The sequence below is a fragment of the Pomacea canaliculata genome, linkage group LG9 (genome assembly GCF_003073045.1).
Source record: "Pomacea canaliculata isolate SZHN2017 linkage group LG9, ASM307304v1, whole genome shotgun sequence".
Classification (NCBI taxonomy): Eukaryota; Metazoa; Mollusca; class Gastropoda; order Architaenioglossa; family Ampullariidae; genus Pomacea; species Pomacea canaliculata.
The window spans coordinates 15,243,588-15,267,040 of NC_037598.1; the positions used below are offsets into that span (position 1 = coordinate 15,243,588).

The window sequence follows — 23,453 nt, forward strand, 5'->3', positions numbered from 1 at the left end:
AGACCAGTAAATCTACCTTGTTTCACATGCAACAGTTCTTCAGGTGCGCAGGCACTGGTCTGTCTTTCGGATGTCACACTTTCAAGGTTTTGATTGACAAGTCCATTTCTTCTACTACAATGCACTGATTAGAGGAAATAAAATTCATCCTCAGCATACAGGATCCACAGGTTACCTGCCCAAGGTTGAGGCAGTCGTCCTTATGTCACACCGCCGCTTGTCTGCAACTGCTTCGATGAGTCAGAAGGAAGCGAACAGAACACAACTGGTGAAATGATGAAGTCGTATTCTTTCTGAAAAGGCCGCACTCTCTTCTTCCTCGAGGACTGCCACTGCAATCATTCCTGCTCGGTATTCAAAATCCCTTAAAACTGGCCAGCGAAAAGGGGTTCGTTACTGGACCTAAGTACCAAGTATATCCTGATACAAACTAAACCCACCAGTTTCAAAAGTACCTGTTTACTTGGGTAGGTCTTTAAATGCCATATGGTACTCTTTCTTTGGCGTCCCCGGACCACACCTGTCAGACTTCGATCTTTTCTTTGGAAGAGGACTGTTGTTTCTAAGGTTCTCCTGGGTGCCCCAAAGCTTATCTTCGCCACAGTGAGCCTCCACCTTCAATATTTTCTCCTGACCTATTGATATTTCTTGTTCTTAGACGCTAAGAGCATGTTCCTTATGTGTGTGGGTGTGCGTTTTACAAATTTTGTATTGATTATTATTATAATACAAACATTACTATTATTGCTATTGATACTGAAAGTCTGTTTCTGTCTCCTGATCTGTGAAAACCAACAAACCTCTTCCTGCATCATACTTTAGCTGATGATCAACATAATATACACCAATACTATGTTCTAAAAAACCTACATCTTGGTGTTTCATTATAAGGAGTACGACCTGTGACCCCGGCCGTTACCACTAATCAAGCGCTGAGAGACAAACTAAGCCAAAGGGACTTTCCAGTCTTCCAAACTGAGATCCACGTCATATCCTCGGCAGAGTGTGACATTATTGGCCATATATTGGCTTTAAGGCTGCTTTGAATGTCACATTCAACTTGAATGACAAGTGCTCTACACAGTTTTGTGTGCAACAGGCGGGTACAAAATCATCGACGCCAGCCATCTGAGACAGAGCTGCCATATGCTGCTGTGTCAGCACCCACAGTAATTCACTTTTAGTCTCCATAACAATTCTGCTCAAAAGATGACAAACGATCATATGTTAACATGAAAAATTATTTATATTTTAGACATTTTTATTTATACATATTCACACTGCATTAATTTTTAATATTTTTTGAGGTAATCTGTGTTGGCGTTTTTTCTAAACTGGTTTTATGATTTGTCAGTAGAATTAATAGGATATTTTATAACAACAGTTCCAGTTCCTTTTTCTAAATCAAAAGAAAAAATTACATGCATCCTCATAGCTATATAATCCCTTTGCACACTCATCTACATATATGTGTGCATGCGTATCTGACATGTAGCTTGCTTTTAAAAATAGACAAGGCAAAGACAGTAAATAACTCTTTATTGTTGTCTTGAGCAGAATATAGCAATTAACATGCATGACCAAATATTGGCTACAGAGCTACAAAAAGTACAGCTTACTCTCAAACAAAACCTAGCTCTTGTATGTACTATCACTCCCTGAACAAAGAATTAAGTGGTAAAACCTTCAGGGGCTGTAGTTATGAAGTTGTTCCCCCAGGGGCAAAATAGGAAACTCAAGGAGAAGCATCGTTTCCGAGATTATAAAACGTTTTCCACATGTCACGGATACTACCTCATGTTTCTTTAGATTAGATCACCTTTGACACTTTTTTTTTTTTAACTACGGGTAAAACATCCTTTACTTTATAACTGCAGAAAAGGTTGTCCTTGAAATCTTCATGTTGCCCTAGGGCCTCATAACTATGCTTCATAACTATAGCCTCAGGAGATGGAAATGCAATGTCTAGTGAATTCAAAGCACTTGCAAACCCACACAGCTGCTATGAATATTATCAAAAACCCCTCATACACAAACTGGGGAAAAAAAATTAACTTGTAAAAGGCAACATAAAATGAGATTGCCTGTAGCGCATTACTCTCATATTCCAAGACAACCTTTCAAAACTCTTTTTAAAAAAATAGTCAAATAATATTTTTTTTATTATTATTCTATAGACATGCCTTGAATGAGAAAGACAATAGTGTCTTCTCTTCGTCTTAAAAATTGGAATTTGTTTAAGCATCAAAGCTGTAAATGCCCTGAGCAGTTTACATATAAGTAAAGACTAGCTCATGGAATATAAAACTTTTATGACAAAGCTTCTTAATGCACAGACTAGAGTAGTATCGACTAGGATAGATGATACTGAAAAGAAGACAATTTTCTGCCATCCACATGCCATGTCACTATTAACAGATATTGACAATAACACTCAGCATAACACTTTCACAGTAAGAAGAGAAGCAGCAAGGGACATTTCCAAAAGAGCATATTGACAATGCCTAGATATAAGAACACTTCTGGTGAATGGTAAAAAAAGAACTTTTTTGAAGACAATGGGAAGAATGTCATCATTAAAACTTTTCCCCAATAAATTTACAGAAAGTAGGCACATATGATTTCTGGTTATAGATGTGATTCAAGAGTCCCCATGTATTAATTAGACCTTCCTACCTCTGGCATAACTTGGTTATCCTATTCAGAAAACTGTATGAGACATAAGTCCAAATTAGTATCAGAAGCAGCCATGACACGTGTGTGGGTGTTTGTGCTCTAAAGCAAGACGATTATGAGCAGCTCTTACTACAACTGTATATGAATGATTCTTTAACTAAATATAAACAATTGACAAATTTCAGTAGTAAATGCAGCGGACTTTGTGGAATGGAATATCGGCCCATTTCAGCAGCATGATCCCGCCGGTAGTCCCATAGGTAGTGGTCGATAAGGATGGCATTCATTTCAGCACCGGAAGACTTTTTTTCTGCATCAAGTAATTTGCGCGCCTCCTGACAGATCAGCTGTTGAGCAACAACATTCCTTGTGAAGGTATAAAATAACAGCAAAAATAATGAGCATTCATTTGTTCTGTTAATTAGAAATGTACATACACTATTGCAAAATGTTCTCAAAGGTGCATGTTGCTAGGGACAATAATAATTTGAAATTTAATTTAAATCTTAAATGTGGTGGTGGTGTGTATATCTTACCTTAAATCTATAAAACCGTCAAAAAACTCCAGTAGATAGTGGTAATTTAAAAATCTAAAGCCAACAAAACATGAAGCTCAGCAAATCTTCACAAACATTTAAAATGCAATTGAATCTTTATTTAAAACAATTTTTTGAAGCATTTACTTGAAAAGATTAAACATAGCCCTTCAAGTTTGCTTTTTTTAAAAGAGGTGGGAATATTTAGGAATACTTTGGAATGGTAAAAATCCTAAAACAATATAAAAAATTTCTCTAAACAAGTAAATCATAATCTTAATTACACTAAAAACATCACTGGTCATGCTACACAATTATTCACCCAAATCTGTTTAAAAAGAAGTACAGCATACCTCTGTTACCCAGATGCTACAGCCCCGGATCTCCATCTCCACTCTGTCTCCAGACTTAAGAAGAGTGTCTGCAGCACAGTAAAAAAAGATCTACTTCAGAATATAGCTACCAATGCTATTTTTACATGCTGCACAAGAAATATTAACCAGACAATGAATGTACGACAGAAACACCTGTTTGTCCAGGTACATTAAAAGGTGGAAAATTCCATAAATGAAATCACGTAATCAGCAAAGCATAAAAGCTGACGTCTGACTGTTTATGGCACTCACCAATTGTCTCCCCTTAAACATAAATAATAAAGAACTTGTTCAAGACACCCTTTACTAAATGAATAGCTAAGTTTTAAAATTTACAACCATTTGTTTTATTTTCAAAGTCTACTTTCTTCATGCTTTGACTCTGTTCATGACTATTATTTTCTATCACAAATACTATTTGCCCAAAACAAATATCATTACTATGTAATCTGCAGTACAATCATCATCGTTTTTAAAAATTATTCATGGACTTTACCTTTCTGAAGCAGCTCCATGAGTTCCTTGGAGTATTTCAGAGCTCCAAAATAGACCAAAGCTTGAGGAATCCTGAAGTGGAAGGATGTGATGTTATAACTATTTTGTATGATAATTATTTTACTTAAATTGTTCCATTTTGCTATGTAAGAGAAACAAATTTTCTGAATACAGTGACAGTAGCACAAGAACAGATCTCTGAAATAAAAATCATTAAAACGCTAATTTGAAAACAACTTACAAATTCTTCTGTGTAAAAAAAATCACAAATTAAAAATAATATATTTTGTATATAATAAATATAATTAAACACAAACACACATACACATGAACCGCAATCAATAGTTAGGAGTGTAGAGCTGATTAAAATGAAAAGTTCTCAAAACATTTTTGAAAGATATGGCTGATAAAATGGCAATACCTGTAGTCTGCAAACATTGTTATAGTGTCAATATCATGGAACTCTCCCAGTCCTTTTCCTTCACATGCACCCCATATATCAGCAATCAGAATCTGGACTCGCTTGTAAAAGGCAACTGTTGACAGCACCACATCATCAAATGTTTAGCTAAGCTGCTGTTTTTCTTTGAACAAATCCTAATAACCAGTCTGTCAGCAGAGAGAATTAGGAAAAAAATTATGCACAAACCATATTTTCTAAAAAGTTTACATCTGAAGTGTAACAGAAGAAAGTAAGCATTCTGCTTCATAATTGTTATTGCCAGGAGATTTGAAAAAAAAGAAAGAAAGGACAATGGCCACCCCATTTCACATATATAGTTTTCTACACTCCAGAAATACAGATTGTGCTTCGATATGTGCTACAGAAACTTCTGATGCTTAATCTTTAAGTAAACAGAGACAGCATTTCAAGGATAGTAGGTGCATTAAGGTAAAAATACAAAAACCATAAATGTGGCTTTTACTTGTAATTACATGTACAACTATATCATAATGCAGCTTTGCAGACCTTTCTTTCCATTAAAATCTGCTATGTCCCTGTATGCAGGAAAGTCTTTCAAAACGAGCCGCATGAGACTTTGTGCACTTTTATCACACTCCTTGATGCAGTTGACAAAGCTTCCACCATATTTCTAGACAAAGTCAAAACAGAATGTCTATAAAAATGTATCTAGCAGTTTACAAACTTTCCAGCTGATCAAGTATTTAACTATGATGCAAGACTTAAAATTTTGTTTGTGTATCAGTATTTATGTTACCAGTTTCTCTCATGTGTAATTTAAAGTAAGAAGGATACAAATATCAATATTGAAAATAAAACCATGCACTTCTTGTCAAACCTACAAACTGGGGAACAAAATTCAAGCAGCTTTCACTAAAGCAACACATAGATCAATCTAACAAGTAAAAGGCCTAAAATGCAAAATCTTGACCATGAAAATACTTACCTGCATAAGAACAGTGCCAGCTTCTTGAAGAACTTTGACTCTCTCATCTATCATTGGCATTTCATAGGGAGAATCAGAGTAAAACAATTGAGTAAATGTCTCTCTTGAAATGCTAGCATAAAAGCTTGGGTCTGTAATAGGTATTCCTTTCTGTGTGTGAAAGAAAAAAAAGACTATTTAAGCTATCGACTTTTCATTCCCATAGCTACTCAGTATGACTGCTTTATATATCTGACCTGACCACTGAACTTGCTGAGGGTGTTAACATGAGATATTACAACAATGCCTATGTTAAAGAATGTATTTGATAATAATGATAATAATGCATAGTGATGACAGTGATGCTACTGATGACATGATGATGATAAAGACAATACATTCGAGTTATGATGTAACAGATCTAAAATATGTGGTTACTTAAACATATAATGTAGCTTATGAAATAACCAAAGATGTTTAAAAATGAACAGTTCAATTATTCTTAATTCAGTGTTCCTTTGTTAGAAGCAAGAAATACTAGGATTGAAATCAGCAACAACTACATGAGAATGATTTTAAATAATCCTTTCAGCATATACTTTTTTTTAATTTGCTCACATCTAATGCTCGGTTGATAGCAGCACAAAGTGACCAGTAACCAGTGTGATCTGAACCCCCATAACGGACCATGTATTTCTCCTCGTCTGAGGCAGACCAGAAGGAAAAATTCAATGTGTATCAGCCAGAAATACCCTGAAAATACATAACACATCATCCTAATGGAAAGAACGCCCTTGAAAAGAGTGTGAAAGCATGGATGCATTCATTTAGTAACAATCTGCTTCATGATAATCTATACCCATCTCTGCCGCAAGGAATTTAACAGGCTGTGTGAAACACAAGCCTTTGTGAATGAGACAATAGGAGACATACTGATATTTATAATGATATGCTGACATTTTACCAATACCAAATAATAGTTTTAAAAAATACCCAAGACAACAGTCCTGTAATTTTTTTTTTGTTTCCTCTGCAATATTTGCAGGAGTATGAAGAACAGCTCTCTGTATAACTAGTTCAACATTTTACACTAAAGATCAGCACTTTATTCAAACTTCTCTTGTTTACTTGCTCACAGTTATTTTGATGTCATTCTAGCAGAAATAACTTTGTTTTTGTCAAAATAATGTAGGCTGTCTGCTTACATCTTCATACTTCATTTTCTCTTTCTTACATCAATCAAACTCAGTTCCTTCTGTCTGAATGGGAAGGAGAAATTTAGACCTACCATTTGACTGCTGCCTCATCCATAGTCTTTGGATTAAGAGGATGCTCCTTCCACATCTTAACGCTAAATTCTCCTTTCTTCGCTAAATCCACAACCTACAATGATACAAGGTGGGATGCTTGATAAAACAAATAGAAAATGTTCCTTCTGTTTTTCTTACTTATGCAAAAGAATCAGTTTGGACAAATTAGGGTGAACATCTGCTATTACTACCCTGAAAACATAGCTTACCAGATGGGCCACAGAGGATACCCCGCTGTTATCTATTGAAACATCCTTGCTGTTATTTGCAATAAGCTTTCCAGAATCAAGTGGTGGCAACACTCCTTCCATGGCAGCAGTAGAATGATATCTGAACAGTTAGTTCCAAAATAACAAAAGTGAACAACCCTTAAACAGATCAAGTTTGTGCAATATAAGTTACAGATGAGAATTAAACTTTTAAAACTTTTCCATTTGAAGCATTTCTTTCCTGTAAGTACTATATTATAAGCTACTTTCTGCTTCAAAAATTGTTTTGAATTGGAGGATGGGCATCCAGTCATTGTTCAGGCCTGTAATGTTCACTAATGTACAGTTCTACACATCACCAATTAACAAAGCTGATTTATCATTCCCAAATGTTAAAATAAACGACAGCCAAGGGCTGCGTTAGTTCGATATTTTAGAAACGAATCGGATGATAACAGCACAAAGGCAGCTAGCTGTTTGCCAAAAGTTAATGTGAGCAAAAACGGCCAAGTGGGGCAGCCATAAACTCAAGGTAGAAAGTCTTTATCAGTGTACGTGGTACATTTGATTGCAGTTCTGAAAGCTGCAGCAGTGCAACGCTTTAGGGCATTGCATTCAGGACCTCTAAAATGCAATGTTGCACTAGCCTCTGTGTATTAAACAAAATATATACATATATATTTTAAATCTGACGAGCACGTAGCCAATAGTACAGCTCTTCGGCATTTTGATATTCACCCTCTGTAGCTCGATCGGTCCCAGTGATGAAAACGTCTTTCGATGTGAACTGGCCTAGAAATCACAAAGTGTTTCTGACGATGCAAATAACTGAAGTCTGGATGACCAAGGATATAAATGCACTTGGATCTAATGCTCATTAATCATTCTTTTGCTTCCTGCATGTGCAATATTTTAAGACGTTGGCCCTACGAATTTCTTGCACCTTCTAGTGCAATGTACGAGGTCAGGTAGATAACAAACAGTAGTAAAGGGTAGTGAAGGCTGAGGCAAAAGAGAGGGGGGGGGGTGATTCTGGCGGGAAACTTCATCCAATATCTGCAGACTCGACCGAGAGGCAAAGAACATGCTGACTACAGACATTCATGCGACTGTAGACTTTTGCACTTCCGTCACACGAGAGTTCTCGAGTCGTCTGCTGTGGCTGACAACGAATTTGGGAGTGATGATGGGCTAGCAAGAGTTGTGTTGACTGAGCAATCTTCCTTCTGCAAAAGTTAGGCCACTGCACCAAAGATTGTGAGTTTAGCTTCAGTACAAATACAGTACAGTCACTTTAAGAAACAGAAGGCTTTCTTAACTTTATTATTCCGTCCGTGCTGATGGCATTTATCTTTTTTGAGAATCAGTGACTACACTAACAGGGCACGCAACCGTCTAGCTATCATTTATTATTTGTTTTGATTTTTTTTTTTTGGGGGGGGGGGGGGTAAAGTGCCTTTAATGATGGGGTAATAAAACGTGACAAAAATCAATATTATAATTATGATATATATTATTCTATTACTTTACATAGTTGTCTTTACTCGCAGAATGATTGTAACTCCAGTGTCAACAAAGACCATGTCAATATCATCGGTGCTTGCATGCTTACTTCCTCTCTTATCTATTTCCTTTGGTTGGTTGATTTGGCAGGAAAGTGTTTCAACCAAGAGGTGATGTCCTCATCCCCGGCGGTTAGGATACCCTGGTTAGTAGAGTGAGGTCTTTTGGCTATAGGTTGGGGTGGGTGGGTAGAGCAGGGGCCAGTAGTCTTTAATTGGACCGGTCAGTCTGGCAAAATGTGAAGCGCACAAGTTTTTTTTATTTGTTTGTTTTTAACCTAGATTCATTTTATTGAATACAACTTGTTAGAAATCGTCAACACGTAACAATCACACAAATAGAGAACATGGAATAGAGAACATGGAAAACGATTAGCTGGAACAGATGATGGATGAGTGTAAGCAATTTGACTGGTATTCACTCGCGTACAGATATATAAACTGATGCTACACAGTTGCTTATTTCTATCCATGGCCTTAATGCTGACTTCTATATAACTCAGGAACTGCTTTCGATGGAGTCAATGTAAAACACTTCAACAGGTGGGGATTTGCTTATAAAAGTGAAAGGGTGCATCGAGAAGCATGGACTTCTTCTCTGAGTTCATGGTGTCTGTAAGCACCATTATATTATAATCCTATGGCCACTTTCCGCAAAGTAGGTACCATGATGATCAGGATATTATGCCTAACACTGAGAACCGGAAGAAGAAAAATACTTTGCTGTTAATTACTCTTTTCAAGCTTTCTTTATTCATATCTCAGTAAGACTTTATCTTGACAGTGAATACAACATAAAATATTATGCATTCCACTTATCAGTCATCGGCCTAACTCCAAGCCTTGTCCAGGCTGACAAAACATGTTATTTCCACTCTCTTCATCCTAGAAAAAATCGCTGGAGATCTTCCCTCTGGTTTTTTTTTTTTAACTTAGATGTTTGACTGGATCCAGCTCAGGAAGGAGCTGACACGAGTGTACACACTCGGATATTTCGTGTCGCACCCAGAACGGCCCCAGCTGGTCAAGCCGACCACCTTGTAGTTGCCAGTATCTTTGTCAAGACGGTCATGGGGCCACCGCTGTCACCCTGAAGACGAACAATGAGTGTGTTTGTACATTTTCAGAATCTTCTGTTTTCTGTTAGCTATATAGAAGAATTCCACACACACACACACATGCACGCACACACTCTTTTTCTTTCAGACTTGTACAGCCACCCATGATGAATGTCTCAGGTCATGGCCGGGCCTCACAGTGAGATACCTCGAGCTTGAGCTACAGAGAATATAGAGAAAGAGAAGTTCCAGAGAGAAAGAGTGAACAGTCCTCACGTTGCAGGCACCGTGGACGCCGGTGGGGTCCAGCACGCAGATGTGCGAGGCCCTGATGGGGTTAATAATCCCAATGATGCTGTGAGCCGTGCCGCACTGTGTGTTGGTGATTACAGGGATGTCCGCTTTCTTCAGCAGAGTGGGCAGTGGACCATTGCCTGTAGGTAAGATGCCATTCGGTCAGGGATCACTGAAGCAGTTAAATCTTTGCATAACCGAGGAGAAGAGAGTTTCAATAAGAAAACTGTGAAAAGGTCGGTTCAGACGGATGACAGACAGACACACACACACAGACGTTTGCTCACCGTACAGCCGGCCCCAGCCAGAGATTCGTGCGTCCTTCACGTAAGTCTTGGTGTTGTCCCGCGGAAGACGTGCGGGCTGGCACGAGGCGTCGAAGTCGAAGGGGATGTCAAACTTGATGACGGCGATGTCGTTGGGGTAGCCGAAGGCGTTGGCATCATAGCTTGGATGCTGACGAAGGCCAGAAAACACATTGTGTAAAGACACCGAGCGAAACCTGATTACTTGGCGACCATATGGTGATGGAATCGTATGTGCATGCGTGCGTGAGTATGCAGGTTTTTCTCTGTGTGTGTATGTGTGTGTGTGTGTTTTCTTAAATTTACTTAAAAACGTGTGACAGTCGAGTGACTAGTGTTCAACCCCAGAACTGACTGTGTTTGAGTGATTGGCTAGTTTTTACACACTAGAATTACTATCTAAATTTTTTCTCGCCTAGTTTATTCACTTTCAATTCATCTTAAATTCCATGAAAAATAAAACATTCTCCGAAGACATGTTCCTGATGTTACAGCGTTTACGGAACACTCAAACAGTCAGTTCAACGAAGATCTTACCTTGGTTATTTTTGATGCCACGCGGCGCTGACCATCGTCTGTGAGTGAATGAAGGCCACAAACCACGGCAAACCTGTTCACCTCACTAAGAAGCACAAAGACACGCATGAGTGGTCTCTCACTCTATCTCACACACACACACACACACGCACAAGCATACACAATCTTTCTAAAGGCTAATTCTACGTTATTATAGGAAGTACTTTTATCAAAAATTGTTTCTTATATAGCCCCTTGCTTCATTATTATAGGCTCATCCGTATGTTCCAACGATTAAACAATTCATGCGTTTGTCAGCCATTGTTTTCTTTCTCTATTCTAATAAAAGGTGGCATGAGAGTGCCGTGCTTAGTTACATGGTCAGACCAGACTCCTCACCTGAAATACTTACTAGCCAGAAAAGTCAACGCAGTGGGCTGCTGTGATGGCGGCGTTGGCACTGACGACGGCGGCGCCACAGATGTGCGAGCCGTCAAGCTGCAGCGACAGTTGCCATGGAAACTCGTTCTTGTCAGCTACTATCCCCTGCACGATGCGCGGGTTGATGGAGTTGCAGGCTGCGGACATCAACTACCGACTATAGTATATGCTATATGCATACACGGGCTATAGTACATCACACAAAACTACATTAAGCTGACTTGAGTACAATGTGCTGATGAACGGGGAGAGGGCTCAGGGAAGGGGTACGGTTTTGTGCGGAGGGGTGGGAAGATGCTAATCAAAAGAAAGCAGGACAACCGATGCTTTCCTCAAAGTAGAAGTTACCTGGAAACTACTGGCAATGACTATAGGAGTGAAGAAAATGTTATTTTGCTGCTTACAATGGACTAAACGGTATGATAATGACTAAACCATGTGTTTCGGGTGGGAATGTGACTGACGATCGAGGACCTGGGGTATGACTGTAACATTAAACTTCGTCTTTATTTCAATCTCCAACGTAACCACCGATTCTGCGATGACTAGTATGTGAAAACAGTCTAACAATTTTAAATCCCGCGGCAAAATACACTGAATTTTATTTCTTCTTTCCATTTTATGAATTCTGGCATCGCGCTGTCGTTTACAGACGCTATATAATTTGTCAATAAAAAACAAAAATTGAAATTGTTTGTTAGTATTTTATGCTGTGCCAGCAACTAAGGATATATCACGGCAAGGTAGCCTGCCCTGTAAACAGATGCCACATGCAGAGAAATAACAGCGTGCCTGAGACGAGAACTGAACTCAGGACACCCAACCCTCACTGTATTGGTGACAGGCGCTAAACGTTGCGCCACGGGACCGCCCTGGCAGACAGGAAAGGACCGTGAAAAGAGGAAATGCACGTGCAGCAACACTTGCATGGTGAGGAATGGAGGTAAGTCAGACGACGGCTGTCTGAAGACTTACCTGCGGCGGCGAAGAGAGCGGCAAAGAAGAGGATCGAAAGCATTGTGGCTGCCGATCCCGGATCAAATCCCAATCAGTTACGGGTCCGCACGAATCCGACTTAGGTTTTTATACACCCCAGGCACCACTGCTCTTATGTACATAGCCTCTTGACACCACCATGTTCTGCATAGCCCACTCTTCCCCTAGACGTGACGTACACTTAGTGCGTGCTTCAACGGTCTTCCACTCGTGATGAAAATTGAAATACAAGCATGTTTATATACTTTTACAACTCGCTGACTTATGACCAATTCGCTTCTTCATCTGCATCTTGGTGGACGCATGACAGATGGACAATCCCACGCCATCCTTAGACCGCCACCGATCTGTGCGGCGTCGCCGGCGGAGAGAACGATTCCTGCACCGGGATGCGTGCGAGGGTGTGTGTGTGGATCGTCGGGGGGAAAAAAACCTTCGGATGCTGGAGTCCCGCATAAGTACTTGGAGGGAGAGCGGACTGCTGTTTGATAAGTGGCGCTTGATAAACTCGATCCGTGAGAAGGCGACATTTGTTAAGTTAGAGGTTTCTGGAACATTGGATTTACTGACTAAGCGATATAGCCCCAATCTACACCCCTCTCCCCTCACACACACCACCACCACCATTTCGTGAGATAGAAAATCATGACAGGAGTTAGTCAAATTGTTCGTGTAAAAGTGCGTAAACGCTCATCTATATTCCAGTATTGGTTACAGAACACCATATGCGATCTGTTGCCATCTCTCTCTCACACATGCATCCCTCACCCATGCGTGGACATTCAAAAATAGAAAAATCCCAGATTAGTAGAGTTACATGTATTCCATGTTTATTTACGATTTTAAAAGAAGTATGTAAATGCAGTAAATGACCACAACAAGCTTGCTTAATGATTTTAACGGGTTAAGCTCTTTAAAAAATATACTTGAAATTCTGTATAACTTGTCCGACACAGCAGAAAAAGATATATAATAACTGACAAAAAAAACATAAGATTTTTGTTTCAAATACTAGGGTTATAAACCCATATATTTTTACGGTTAACAATATACGTATCTTCCTACGAGCAATTCTTCATAAACAAGACAAAACCAAGATTAAAGCATTAGCGCCAACAAAAACTAGACTGAGCCTTATGGTAATAAAACAATGATAGTGGTTAGGAGAAGAGACCTGCTGAATCTGCATGCAAATAAAGTTCACAAAATAAAAATACAATTTTAAAAAGTTCATCTGTGATTTGTTTTCTTTAACATTAGTAATACTACAAGGGTACATTTTAGGGTCTTTTAGCAAAGCGTATTATTTGTTTTAGATATAGATCGAGGGTCTCATACCGCACTGGTAGTAGGGGCGATGTTATAAGTGGTTCAGTCTGTCTAGTTCACGGGACGTGGACGGAAAAGTTTAGCTCTCTCATTTCTTCATTTTTGCCTTACCTCCCCTTATAAATTAGGTATCCATTTCTACTAGATATCTGCTGATTGGGAAGGGGGAAGTGTGCGTGTGGGTTGAGGCAGTCAACACTCTAGCCACCAAGTTACAAGTTGTCCCTTTTAATAATCTCATCATTATAGGAAAAAAGAACTCACCAAAAAAAAAAAAGACAGTTATAGGAAATATAAAACTCTAATGCAGCGGTTCTCAACCTTTTACTTGTGACGCCCCCCTGACAAACAAAGGTACGTCCGTGCGCCCCCTTAGCCAGCAATGTAAGCTAATTTCACTAATAACGGTATAAGAAACTTTTCAAAAATGACCACCTTCGCGCTCCCCTTGTAAGCACGTAGCCCCCCCCACCCCCACGTTTGAGAACCGCGGCTCTATGAGATTGGGAAATGATGTAGCGCACTGCTTTCTAAGTTTCAAATTATTAGTATAATTAGTACAGTATAGCACAGACTTGAAAAATACAATCATACACAGTTCTCTTCTGGACAATCATGAGATTCATGCTCATGTCTCAGTTTTCTTTAAATGCAATTGTCATACAAGAATAAATGTAATTAACAAAAGGCATAAGCCCCAAAATTGGAAAGCAATTTCCCTTAAGGAGATGTTACTCAAAAAAAAAGGAAGAATTTACAATTTAAGTAATGATAATTTACATTCTTGCAATTTCAAAACCACATGTCTCTGGTGAAGAAAGATTTCTGAACTGTAAAGAATTACACCGTGTAGGAATGATCAAAAGATTAGAAACAAACCCTGAGGTCTAACAGAAGTATCTGTATATTGGACTATGATACTAACAATTTTCTTCTGTCATCACTACTGTTTAAACATCAATACCAGATGTACCTACTGTCAACATATGAATTAAAGAAAAACTGTCACACATTACAATCCAAAAGGTGTCATGTCAGGTACATTTGTAACCAATAATATCAATTTTATCAGGTAATAAATGAGTCCTTGTCAAGTTCAAATGCTTTTGGCATATAAATGCCATAAATAAATGAATTAAAACTGTATTAAATAGTTTAATGTCATGGTTAAAATAATCTTTATATTTCTAAGTCAGCAAATAGTAGTACACATTTCATCTACAAGAAGAATTAAAGCTTTTAGAAAATAAGATTAGGTCTGATCATGTGAAAACAGCAAAACTCATCAAAGCTGAGCCAGCACAAAACACCAGATTTCATCTTGTTCTTTTCTTCAATCTCGCTCAGGCAGTATAAAAACGTTCTTTAAACCCAGAAAAAAAATGCTGTTGAACCATAATACCACAAAAGCCAATCAAATGCACGATTAAAATTGTTTCATGCTAGAAAATCTATGAAACTACCTTAACTGGCTCACTATATCAAATATCAAAACTGATCTTAACAACAGTTGTGTTTATCCACATCTTCTGTCATCTATTTTCTCTCTCTCTTTCTCCACTCTCATTTTACGAAGACTCATGCTCACATGTAAAAAAAAGGTACAAACTACAGTCAAGCCTGTGTTAATTTCTGTAGGAGCAGTTCGCAGTTCTTTTACAACCACAAGTTCAAATCAAAATATTCAGAGGATGAATTCAGCCCTGGCCAACACAGTCTTCCCATCAGTTCTACTACCTACTTTGCTGGAAGGCTGCCCCGTTTAGGACGCTTTTCTTTGTGGATTTTTATGGTGCTTTCACTTTCCTCTTCATCCTCAGGAGCAGGCATAATCAGGTGGAAAGGTCCATTGTCTACACTGTGTTCAAAGCATCCAAAAATATGGCGACCAGGTCCATAAGGTGTACGACCAATAAGGAAGTTCGCAAAAATCTGATCATATCCAGAGAGATTAAGAGGGTAGCGTCCATCCTATTGATGCAAATTTGATTGGTTACTTTCAACTTTGTGCATTTAATATAAATTTTGAACATTATCACTTACACATGCTGAACAATAACTCTAAAGAAACCTAGCATTGTTGAATACTTTTGCATACTTTTGTATTCATACTTCTGTAGAAAATGAAACCTTACGTTGTTAGTATTCAGTAACTGAGAAATTCTTCAAAAATAATGAAAAACTCAATGAGTAGTTTTGAAGCAGATTATGAAACTAATGATGTAAGACTAGAGAAAAAGGGAGATGATTGCTATGGCAGTGAAAACAATCAAGATTAAAATTCAACAGTGACGACAAACTTACGTCAGTCATCTGAGAAAAGGCAAGATGTGAGTTCTCTCTAGCTTCCTCTGCCTCCAACTGGACCATGTCCTTGTAAAACTGATAGAGCTCTTGTTCTGTGATTAGTCCATCCTCTGAAAACAAAATCTCCTCATAATCTCTACTGTGAGATACGTTTAACTTTACTGCAACTTGAGTGATGAAACACCTTATCTGTCAAATTTTGTCCAAAGATATGTGATCATCACCTGTAGGGGGGGAAATTATACAATCGAAACTAGGAATTTGTGTTTGTCTTCAAGGCTGCTGTGCTCCTCCACTTTTATCACAGTAAATGCATTTATACATCTAATCAGTTAAGCAGGAATACTTGAGCAAGTCCTAATTGGGATAATGTCAGTCCACAGGCCTGGATCAAAAGATCATCAACATTATCACCATATACAAAACATCTGCTGTCGTACAAAAGCAAAAAGCATTAGCAGCTCTTTTTTAAACTACAGTATTGGGCAGGTGGTTATGAATTTATATCTCAAATTTAATCTATGGCAAGAATGACACATTTTAGAACACTGCAATCAAGCTGACCCACACAAGAAGTCTGGTGTCAATCTATTGCCTAAGAAATGAAAAACACTAACTCTTTTCTTTTTTCAAAAGAGACAGAATTTTCAGTTCATTTGCTTATATATAATACATTCTATAACATACTTCCTTTTTTTCTAGATCAGTAAAGCAATAAGCATACATACCATCCCTGTCAATAATCTTGAAGAGTGTCTTAGGCAAAAGGCGCAGCCATATGGGGAAGTTATACATGCCCATGCAGCCAGGTAACAGATGTGACCAGAATGCCCACCAATCGCTAACAGTCACCTTATGGTCTGTTCACATATTCAACAAAGCTCATGATTGTTACAACTTAAGGAACGAGTTAACATTTCTCATGGCCCCTATTAGCTTCATAATACTATCAGATAATTTCACAAAACAGCAACCTGTGTGATGAATGAAATGACATGTTTAAAAATATTGAAAGAAAAAGCTGCTTAAACAGTTTTTTTTTTTTTAAGTTATACACAAACTGTTAACATTAACAAACAGTAAGTCACTAATGGACTTTGTGGCCTTAAAATTAAAAGTTTGACCTAAACATGTCATTAATTTACCAATAACACTGACTGGTAATGTCAATCAATCTCCTGTACAGACAGTCTTAAATTCTCAGTTGTTAATATTCCTAAAATCTACTCTTAGTGTACTCCCACATAACTTTGATGTAAACACAGAACCTCAGAAGGTCCAAGGTTTTCTACTAGAGCATAACCTATACAGATTCAAATTGGCAAACCAGAAAAAAAATCAGCTTCCTTGACTCACTGGAAGCATCCTCTTTAGCAGTCCTGTCAAAGAGGATCTCAAAGAAGGTTTCAAACACTTCATAACACTCTTGTGCACTGTGTGACTTTGTATCCCATCCAGTGTACTCCAGAATACGCTAAAACATCAAATATTTGCATGTCATCTATCAGTTTTCAAACAAAACAATCAAAGAATGATTGAAATGGCTGAAGACAATGGGAAGAATTTTCTCCAACAGAATTTTATTGAGATAATGCTGGAGCAGTCTATAACTGCAGAAAATTTATACTTTGCCACAGACTGTAATAAAATAATGATAATAAAAGCAACATGCAAACTTAAACCCAAGCAAATTCTATTTACTCCAAAAATGTACAAGAATGTCGAGGCATATCTAGTTATGAAGTCACAGAGCTTTCATTCATACCTAATAAACTCATAGGTTAACTTATCTGCCAAAAAAAAAAAATCTAAAAAAATTAGGACAGAAGAAAGTCTCTTTACCTTCACAAATTTTGCAAGACTATCCTCAACTAGTTCATTGTCAGCATTTGGTTCTGAAAGAAAGTTACTTTGGTCAGTTTTTAGTCCCTCTCTCTCTCTCTCAAACACACACGTAAGTACCTACCAACATTCTTCACCATCACTTATAGTTTTACTCTCAGTTACACCAATTCATCAGCTTGATGGTCACCGGTTTCAATACTGTCTTCTATACTTCTCGGCATACACACCTCTGTGGGTGGGTAGTTGCATGCTTGCATGTGAAAGAGAAAATGCATGAAGATGTATGCAGATTCACCCATGTTCATATATGTGTGTTTATTTTTGTGCATTGTTAAAAATCCCACAAAATATGCCCACTACTTGCCAAATAATTAAAGTTTAGGTCATCTGCATTCAGTAAAGCACAAATATGATGACATTCTTAGCAGCCAACATCTTCTGTGTCACTCTTGTAAAACACGCTTTTTATTATTGACATTTGCTTGTACTTTTTCATTGCTATAATATTGTGTCAATCTTAGCAAGTGCTCATTTGATGAACAGTGACTGAAAGATACTTTTTGTAAGGAAGTATTATAGTCAAGCATTTTACTTCAGTTTAGCATTTATTTTTCAGGTATTTGACAAGCAGGACGTTATCATAGCATTATTATATCTTCAGTATGTGATTATGCATACATCATACCTATTAACACTAACATTCTTTTGATCTGAATGAGAACAGTAGTAATTCTTAAAATTAATTTTCAAAGCAATGTGGTTCCCATAAATCCAGGACTGGTGTTGGGATATTTTGTGCTCTGAACAAAAGACACATTCTCCCCAGAACACACTTTTCTCAAAGGCAGCTGGTGATGTTCAGGGGTCTGTAGGCCCAGCTCCCATAGAGCAGTTTTCCGTATATAACGCCAGGCAGTATATATGTGCATTTAAGACCAAGCATCTGGTTGTCTGATGGAAGGGTAATTAGTTCCAGATTTGTTTTTTCACTGGCAACATAAACTGGCTGTGTCAGGGAAATTAATGACAATCCAACACTAGCTGGAATATGAAGTAACTTTATCCTGTAAAAAAAATTGTCCTCTTTCCCCCTTTTAAGATTTTACATCTTCTCCATGTCCCTTTTTGTGCTTGCATCCTATAGAACCTACAGAACCGTGGAGCCAACCCTTCTGTGCACCATGCCTATTACTAGTGTTCAAGGCATTTTTTTCACACACAAAAAAAAGGTCATGTGCCTGTGACCTATTTTAAGATGGGATAGCACATGATTAACTTGTTAGCTGTGTTTCTATTCTTAGATCTGTAATTACATATCATTAAGTTCACTTTTAAAAAAAAAATTGAAGGGATTAACTTAAGATTTCTAATGGAATCATATATATATATGTAATTGAACATGTCATTTACAGAAAAGCCTTGCATTTTTGCACTAATTGCTGCTAAGTGTTAATTACCTATATATGTTGTCTTGAAAACTATATGCGGGATCCAGAATGAATCAAAGTGTTAAAATATCAAAATTGCAAAAGTTAATTTAAAAAAAATATTCACGTCGCTGTTTGGCCTCATAATGCTTGTCAGATTTTTAAAACATGAACAATATTGACATGACCTAGCTGTTATTGCGATGCTCTACTAACATATGATAATAACTATACTCACCAAAGAATTTGAAGAAATATTCTAATTTTTCTTGCTGAAACGGGGTTAATGTGATTTGCTTTGTGCTGCTCATGTTTGACGACTTTAGTTGTGCACGACTGTACTTGGGAGCTGGACATTAATCCAACAATGGAGACGTATGCACAGCGACGTTGGCTGCAGCTTCAGTGCTTTACGTGGACTGCGTGCACATGCCCGCAGAAAATAAAATGACGTGGAGGCTGCACCATCAAGGACAGAAACCAGGTCAAAACTACACAACTGAATGGTGCTATTTAGAGGCACATCTGTTGGGGGAAAATAACCTTTCGACGTCGTCTGCAACGGTTCACTCTCGTGTTTACTTCGCCATTCGCGGGTTCAAGGACGCCTAAGTACAGCCGCTTAATTTATTGTCTACAAGAATTAATTTAGTCGATGATTTCATCGCGTGGTATTTCAATGCCATAACTGCGTTGTGCCGAGAAGACGTGGAAGATTAAATATCATCTCGGAAAACTTTAATATTGGGGTAGGTTGTTTGGGAAATATGATCGCTTGTGGTGGTGAAAGGGAGAGAAGAGAGGAGGGGGGTTATAGGTCACGGCCACTTTGGTGATCGATTGAGCCAGGCGCACCTTTTACCCGTATTTTTTTCCCCTGTTCCCTTCCTGTTTTTGTGTGTATTTGTGTGTGTGTGAGCTGAAATGTTTTTTTTTATTATTCTCACCCAGCCCTGTTCTTGCTTGCTCTGGTGCTCTCAATTACACACACACACTATAAATTATAGTGTCATGAGCAACAGTCATGTAACAAAATGTGTGAAAATAGTTTTTCAAACCAAATATGGAAATTTTCATGATCAGTGATAGAATGTCAATGCAACATTCAGCATCTAGTTCACACACCAACCAACTTTTCAAAGATGACACTATGCAACAGATTCTTGTATACTGTTTACTGCATGCGAATAAATGAAGGACAAAGAATGTTAGACGGCTGAAGCAAAGTGACAGTACATTTCATCTAACAGCAAATTTCAACAAGTGTTGCTTTTGTGTTTGACCAGATTTTTCATAGAAAAAAGTTTTTCTGTAAGGGCAAAAACTGCAGAAAGTCTTTTACACATCTTGGAACATGGAGTTTTTCTACCAACCTCAGTCCTTTGCCTCTCAAAGAATCACGAATAACAAGGCGGCAAAAGTGCTGCAAAGGTTTAGGGTTGCCTGCAGAAAAAACAATATATTCACTGAAATGACTGAATAGAATTATGTTCTAAACTTCTAAAATTATAAACTTAAGGGAAAAATTATTAAAATGATTACTATTAATAATGTTAATGATCAATATTGATGCACTTGTTTGATGAGGGAGCTCATTAAAATTTACCACACTCACAAAATTTTTACACCCATATACATTTGTCCACCCAATCAGCCCATATATTCATACATGCACAGCAATTTTTTTTTAATTGTGTGCAAACACTTTTGTCTGCCTGATCAGTTGCCTACCTATTCAAATGCATATTCAAATACAGCAAGTGGGAGGAAAAATATTCGGTTGAGAATGAATCATTAAGTTTTTCGGACTGAAATCATACCAAGAAAGGAAAATTATCTAGGATATACTTTAAAAAACAGATAAATCATAATTTATACTTAAACACCCACATGCCCAGTTGTGTAGCAGCTTCTTTGCTATAGCAACATTAAGTCCAACAGGAGCTATGCATTCTTCAGGTGTCTTGCCATGATTGTCCTGACAGAAGACATTTGCACCATGCTCAAGTAGTAAAATGATCATGGGCACATCCAGCTGACGTGCAGCTAGGTGAAGTGGAGTGGAGTGAATATGGGGAGCATTGACATTGGCGCCGAATGACAAAAGTACTGCTGCAAACTCCAAATATCCCCTAACAGCTGCCACGTGCAGTGGTGTGCCATGGTGGCAGTCGCTGGCGTTAATTTTCACACCATACTCCACAAGCACCTGCACACAGCCCCATTTATCTGCAAGACCAACAACAGTTCAGAGATTTTAAAATCACAATTACTGCATCAAATGTTTAATTGCATACTCACAGTACTTCTTCCTCCATTCACTTATCTACCACATTTAAATTTCTTATTTCTGTCTTAGTGTAGGTTATCACAAACCTAAATCTTTGAATGAGTACTTGTCTACACAGAAGTGCATATGGGCATGAATGTGTGTGCACATGCATGCATACACACAAGCTAGCTGGTTGTGTTATAATATTCACATACTCCAATGCTGTGATCTTGTATTAGACTGAGGTCTGGGCCTGGGTTCAAACTGTATCTGCTGTTGTTGGTAATACATGTGTGTGTGTGTGAGGGAGAGAATATGTTTGAGAGAGACACTATTTCAACATGTACATTTATATTATCTCTTTTATACAATGTATATGTATATATTATTGCTAGTATGAGCACTATCTTGAATTTCCCCTGGGGATCAATAAAGTTGTATTGTTGTCTTTTTCTTTTTGTAAAACACGGTGAGCCTGGTTTGGTTTGGTACCATACTGTATAAGCTCATTTATTATTACCACTTATTATTATGCTTAATTATCACTTAACTGCAAAATAGAAAAGGTATCTACTAAATGAGTCCTTGTGGCACTTGCTATGTGTGTGTGCCTCATGTTTGTGTGTGTCCTCATTATTGCCCCTTGAATCTGATCCAGTCAGCAATTAGTAAAGAAACCCTCTTCAGCTGTCCCTAGCTTAGAAACTTTCTCCCTTAATCACCACCAAACAAGCTCATTAACGATCATGCACTACTTTATTACAGTGTGATAAAAAACAACAGATTATTCAAGTGAGGCCAAACATCCATTACTATCTCTGATATATGGAAGAAACTGGTAAAACATAGGTGTATTGACATGTTTTAATCAGAAAGAAAAATCAAAATATCCACTGCTATACCATACATTTTGTTTATGTTGCTTACTTCTCAGTGCTGCTTCATGAAGAGGTGAATTCAGGGTGTGTGGTGGGTTGACCAGTGCACCCTGTTCAAGCAGCATACGAATAATTTCAAGGTTGCCATTACAACAGGCATCACAGAGTGGGGTTCCTCCATCAATATTGCGAGCATTCACCTCAAGTCAGACAAAGATTGTGACAGGATCTTTTATTAAAGGCAACTTTCCTTTAAAATATCATGTTTTATTGGGTCTTGTAGACCGATACTTAATGCTTGCTGCTACTGCTCTGGTCCGATAAATAATTGAAAACAAAATTATGCCTTAGTACTCTATAGGACTTGAATAGTTGCCAAACTGGAGTACATGTATTTTTTTTTCCTCTTATATATAATGTGTCTTCTCTTTTTCTTTGTTATTCAAAAAGTTTCGCTAACTGCTAACTCATGGTAAAAGTGAAATAGTGGGTTCATGAACAAGACCTTTTCATGATATATATATATAACACTTCAACATAGAACTAGAAATAACACACCTCTGCACCATGCTCCAATAGAGTCCTTACACATTCTGTGTGACCAGCAAGACATGCTTCATGCAGAGGGCGAATAAGATCAAAGCATCCAAAGTTTATATCATACTTTCCAGTTGACAGCAGCAACTTTAGGATTCCTGCTCTTCCCTCTCGTGCTGCTTTATGCAGAGGATACTTTGCTTCAGCTGAAAATGTTTCCATAAGGAATATTTGCTAAAGCATGCATAAACTTATATCCCATGCATCAAATTCCTAACTTCTGTACCACAAGTGTCGTAACAACTTAATTATAGAAATACAAGGACGAAGTGAGTGAATGTGAACTATAATTGACCTTTTCTTTCATTCCGTCATAGGTATATCCTATTATATCAACTCTTACATAATTTTAAGTTTGCTAAGAAGTTTAAATCCCATAATAAATTACCACAATATGAACCTCAAAATAACCTTTGACTGGCACTGCATTTATGGACACGGTCTGAGATATGACGTAAAACTATGCAATGTGCAGGAGGGAAGAAAACTCACTGTATTCTGCAAGTGACATTTATTGGGTCATGCCACCCTATTGTCCAGATAAAAGCATGCAAAGGTGAGTATACATAGAGAACTGAAACAGCGATGATAAAGGGTACGGAGCAGAGACATCTGAACGGAGCTATCACCCAGCCTGC

The 23,453-nt window shown here is 37.9% G+C and overlaps 4 protein-coding genes across 4 annotated transcripts; all 4 read right to left on the reverse strand.

The window, feature by feature from the left end:
- Nucleotides 1-2,056: 2,056 nt before the first annotated feature.
- On the reverse strand, nt 2,057-8,016 carry LOC112572653 (queuosine salvage protein-like). The gene is given in 12 exon segments (XM_025252424.1): nt 2,057-2,899; nt 2,901-3,023; nt 3,566-3,633; nt 4,083-4,153; nt 4,503-4,617; nt 5,052-5,175; nt 5,491-5,640; nt 6,088-6,204; nt 6,207-6,222; nt 6,758-6,852; nt 6,989-7,109; nt 7,727-8,016. Coding segments are annotated over 12 exon segments (1,182 nt in total). The 5' UTR covers nt 7,867-8,016; the 3' UTR covers nt 2,057-2,857.
- Nucleotides 8,017-9,280: 1,264 nt separating this feature from the next.
- Nucleotides 9,281-12,294, reverse strand: LOC112571658 (fibrinolytic enzyme, isozyme C-like). The gene is made up of 6 exons (XM_025250825.1): nt 12,140-12,294; nt 11,136-11,301; nt 10,745-10,829; nt 10,190-10,358; nt 9,885-10,042; nt 9,281-9,640 (listed from the first exon to the last, which is right to left on the reverse strand). The coding sequence occupies exons 1-6, from the start codon at nt 12,180-12,182 to the stop codon at nt 9,575-9,577; spliced, it is 687 nt and encodes a 228-aa protein (XP_025106610.1). The 5' UTR covers nt 12,183-12,294; the 3' UTR covers nt 9,281-9,574.
- Nucleotides 12,295-12,968: 674 nt separating this feature from the next.
- On the reverse strand, nt 12,969-19,692 carry LOC112571657. The gene is made up of 6 exons (XM_025250824.1): nt 19,307-19,692; nt 17,639-17,691; nt 17,153-17,270; nt 16,525-16,656; nt 15,794-15,906; nt 12,969-15,460 (listed from the first exon to the last, which is right to left on the reverse strand). Exons 1-6 carry the CDS (start codon nt 19,377-19,379, stop codon nt 15,227-15,229), a joined length of 723 nt encoding a protein of 240 aa, XP_025106609.1. The 5' UTR covers nt 19,380-19,692; the 3' UTR covers nt 12,969-15,226.
- Nucleotides 19,693-20,228: 536 nt separating this feature from the next.
- On the reverse strand, nt 20,229-23,448 carry LOC112571656 (ankyrin repeat and SOCS box protein 13-like). The gene is made up of 5 exons (XM_025250823.1): nt 23,308-23,448; nt 22,777-22,961; nt 22,268-22,418; nt 20,959-21,297; nt 20,229-20,511 (listed from the first exon to the last, which is right to left on the reverse strand). The coding sequence occupies exons 1-5, from the start codon at nt 23,324-23,326 to the stop codon at nt 20,360-20,362; spliced, it is 846 nt and encodes a 281-aa protein (XP_025106608.1). The 5' UTR covers nt 23,327-23,448; the 3' UTR covers nt 20,229-20,359.
- Between the last annotated feature and the right edge of the window lie 5 nt (nt 23,449-23,453).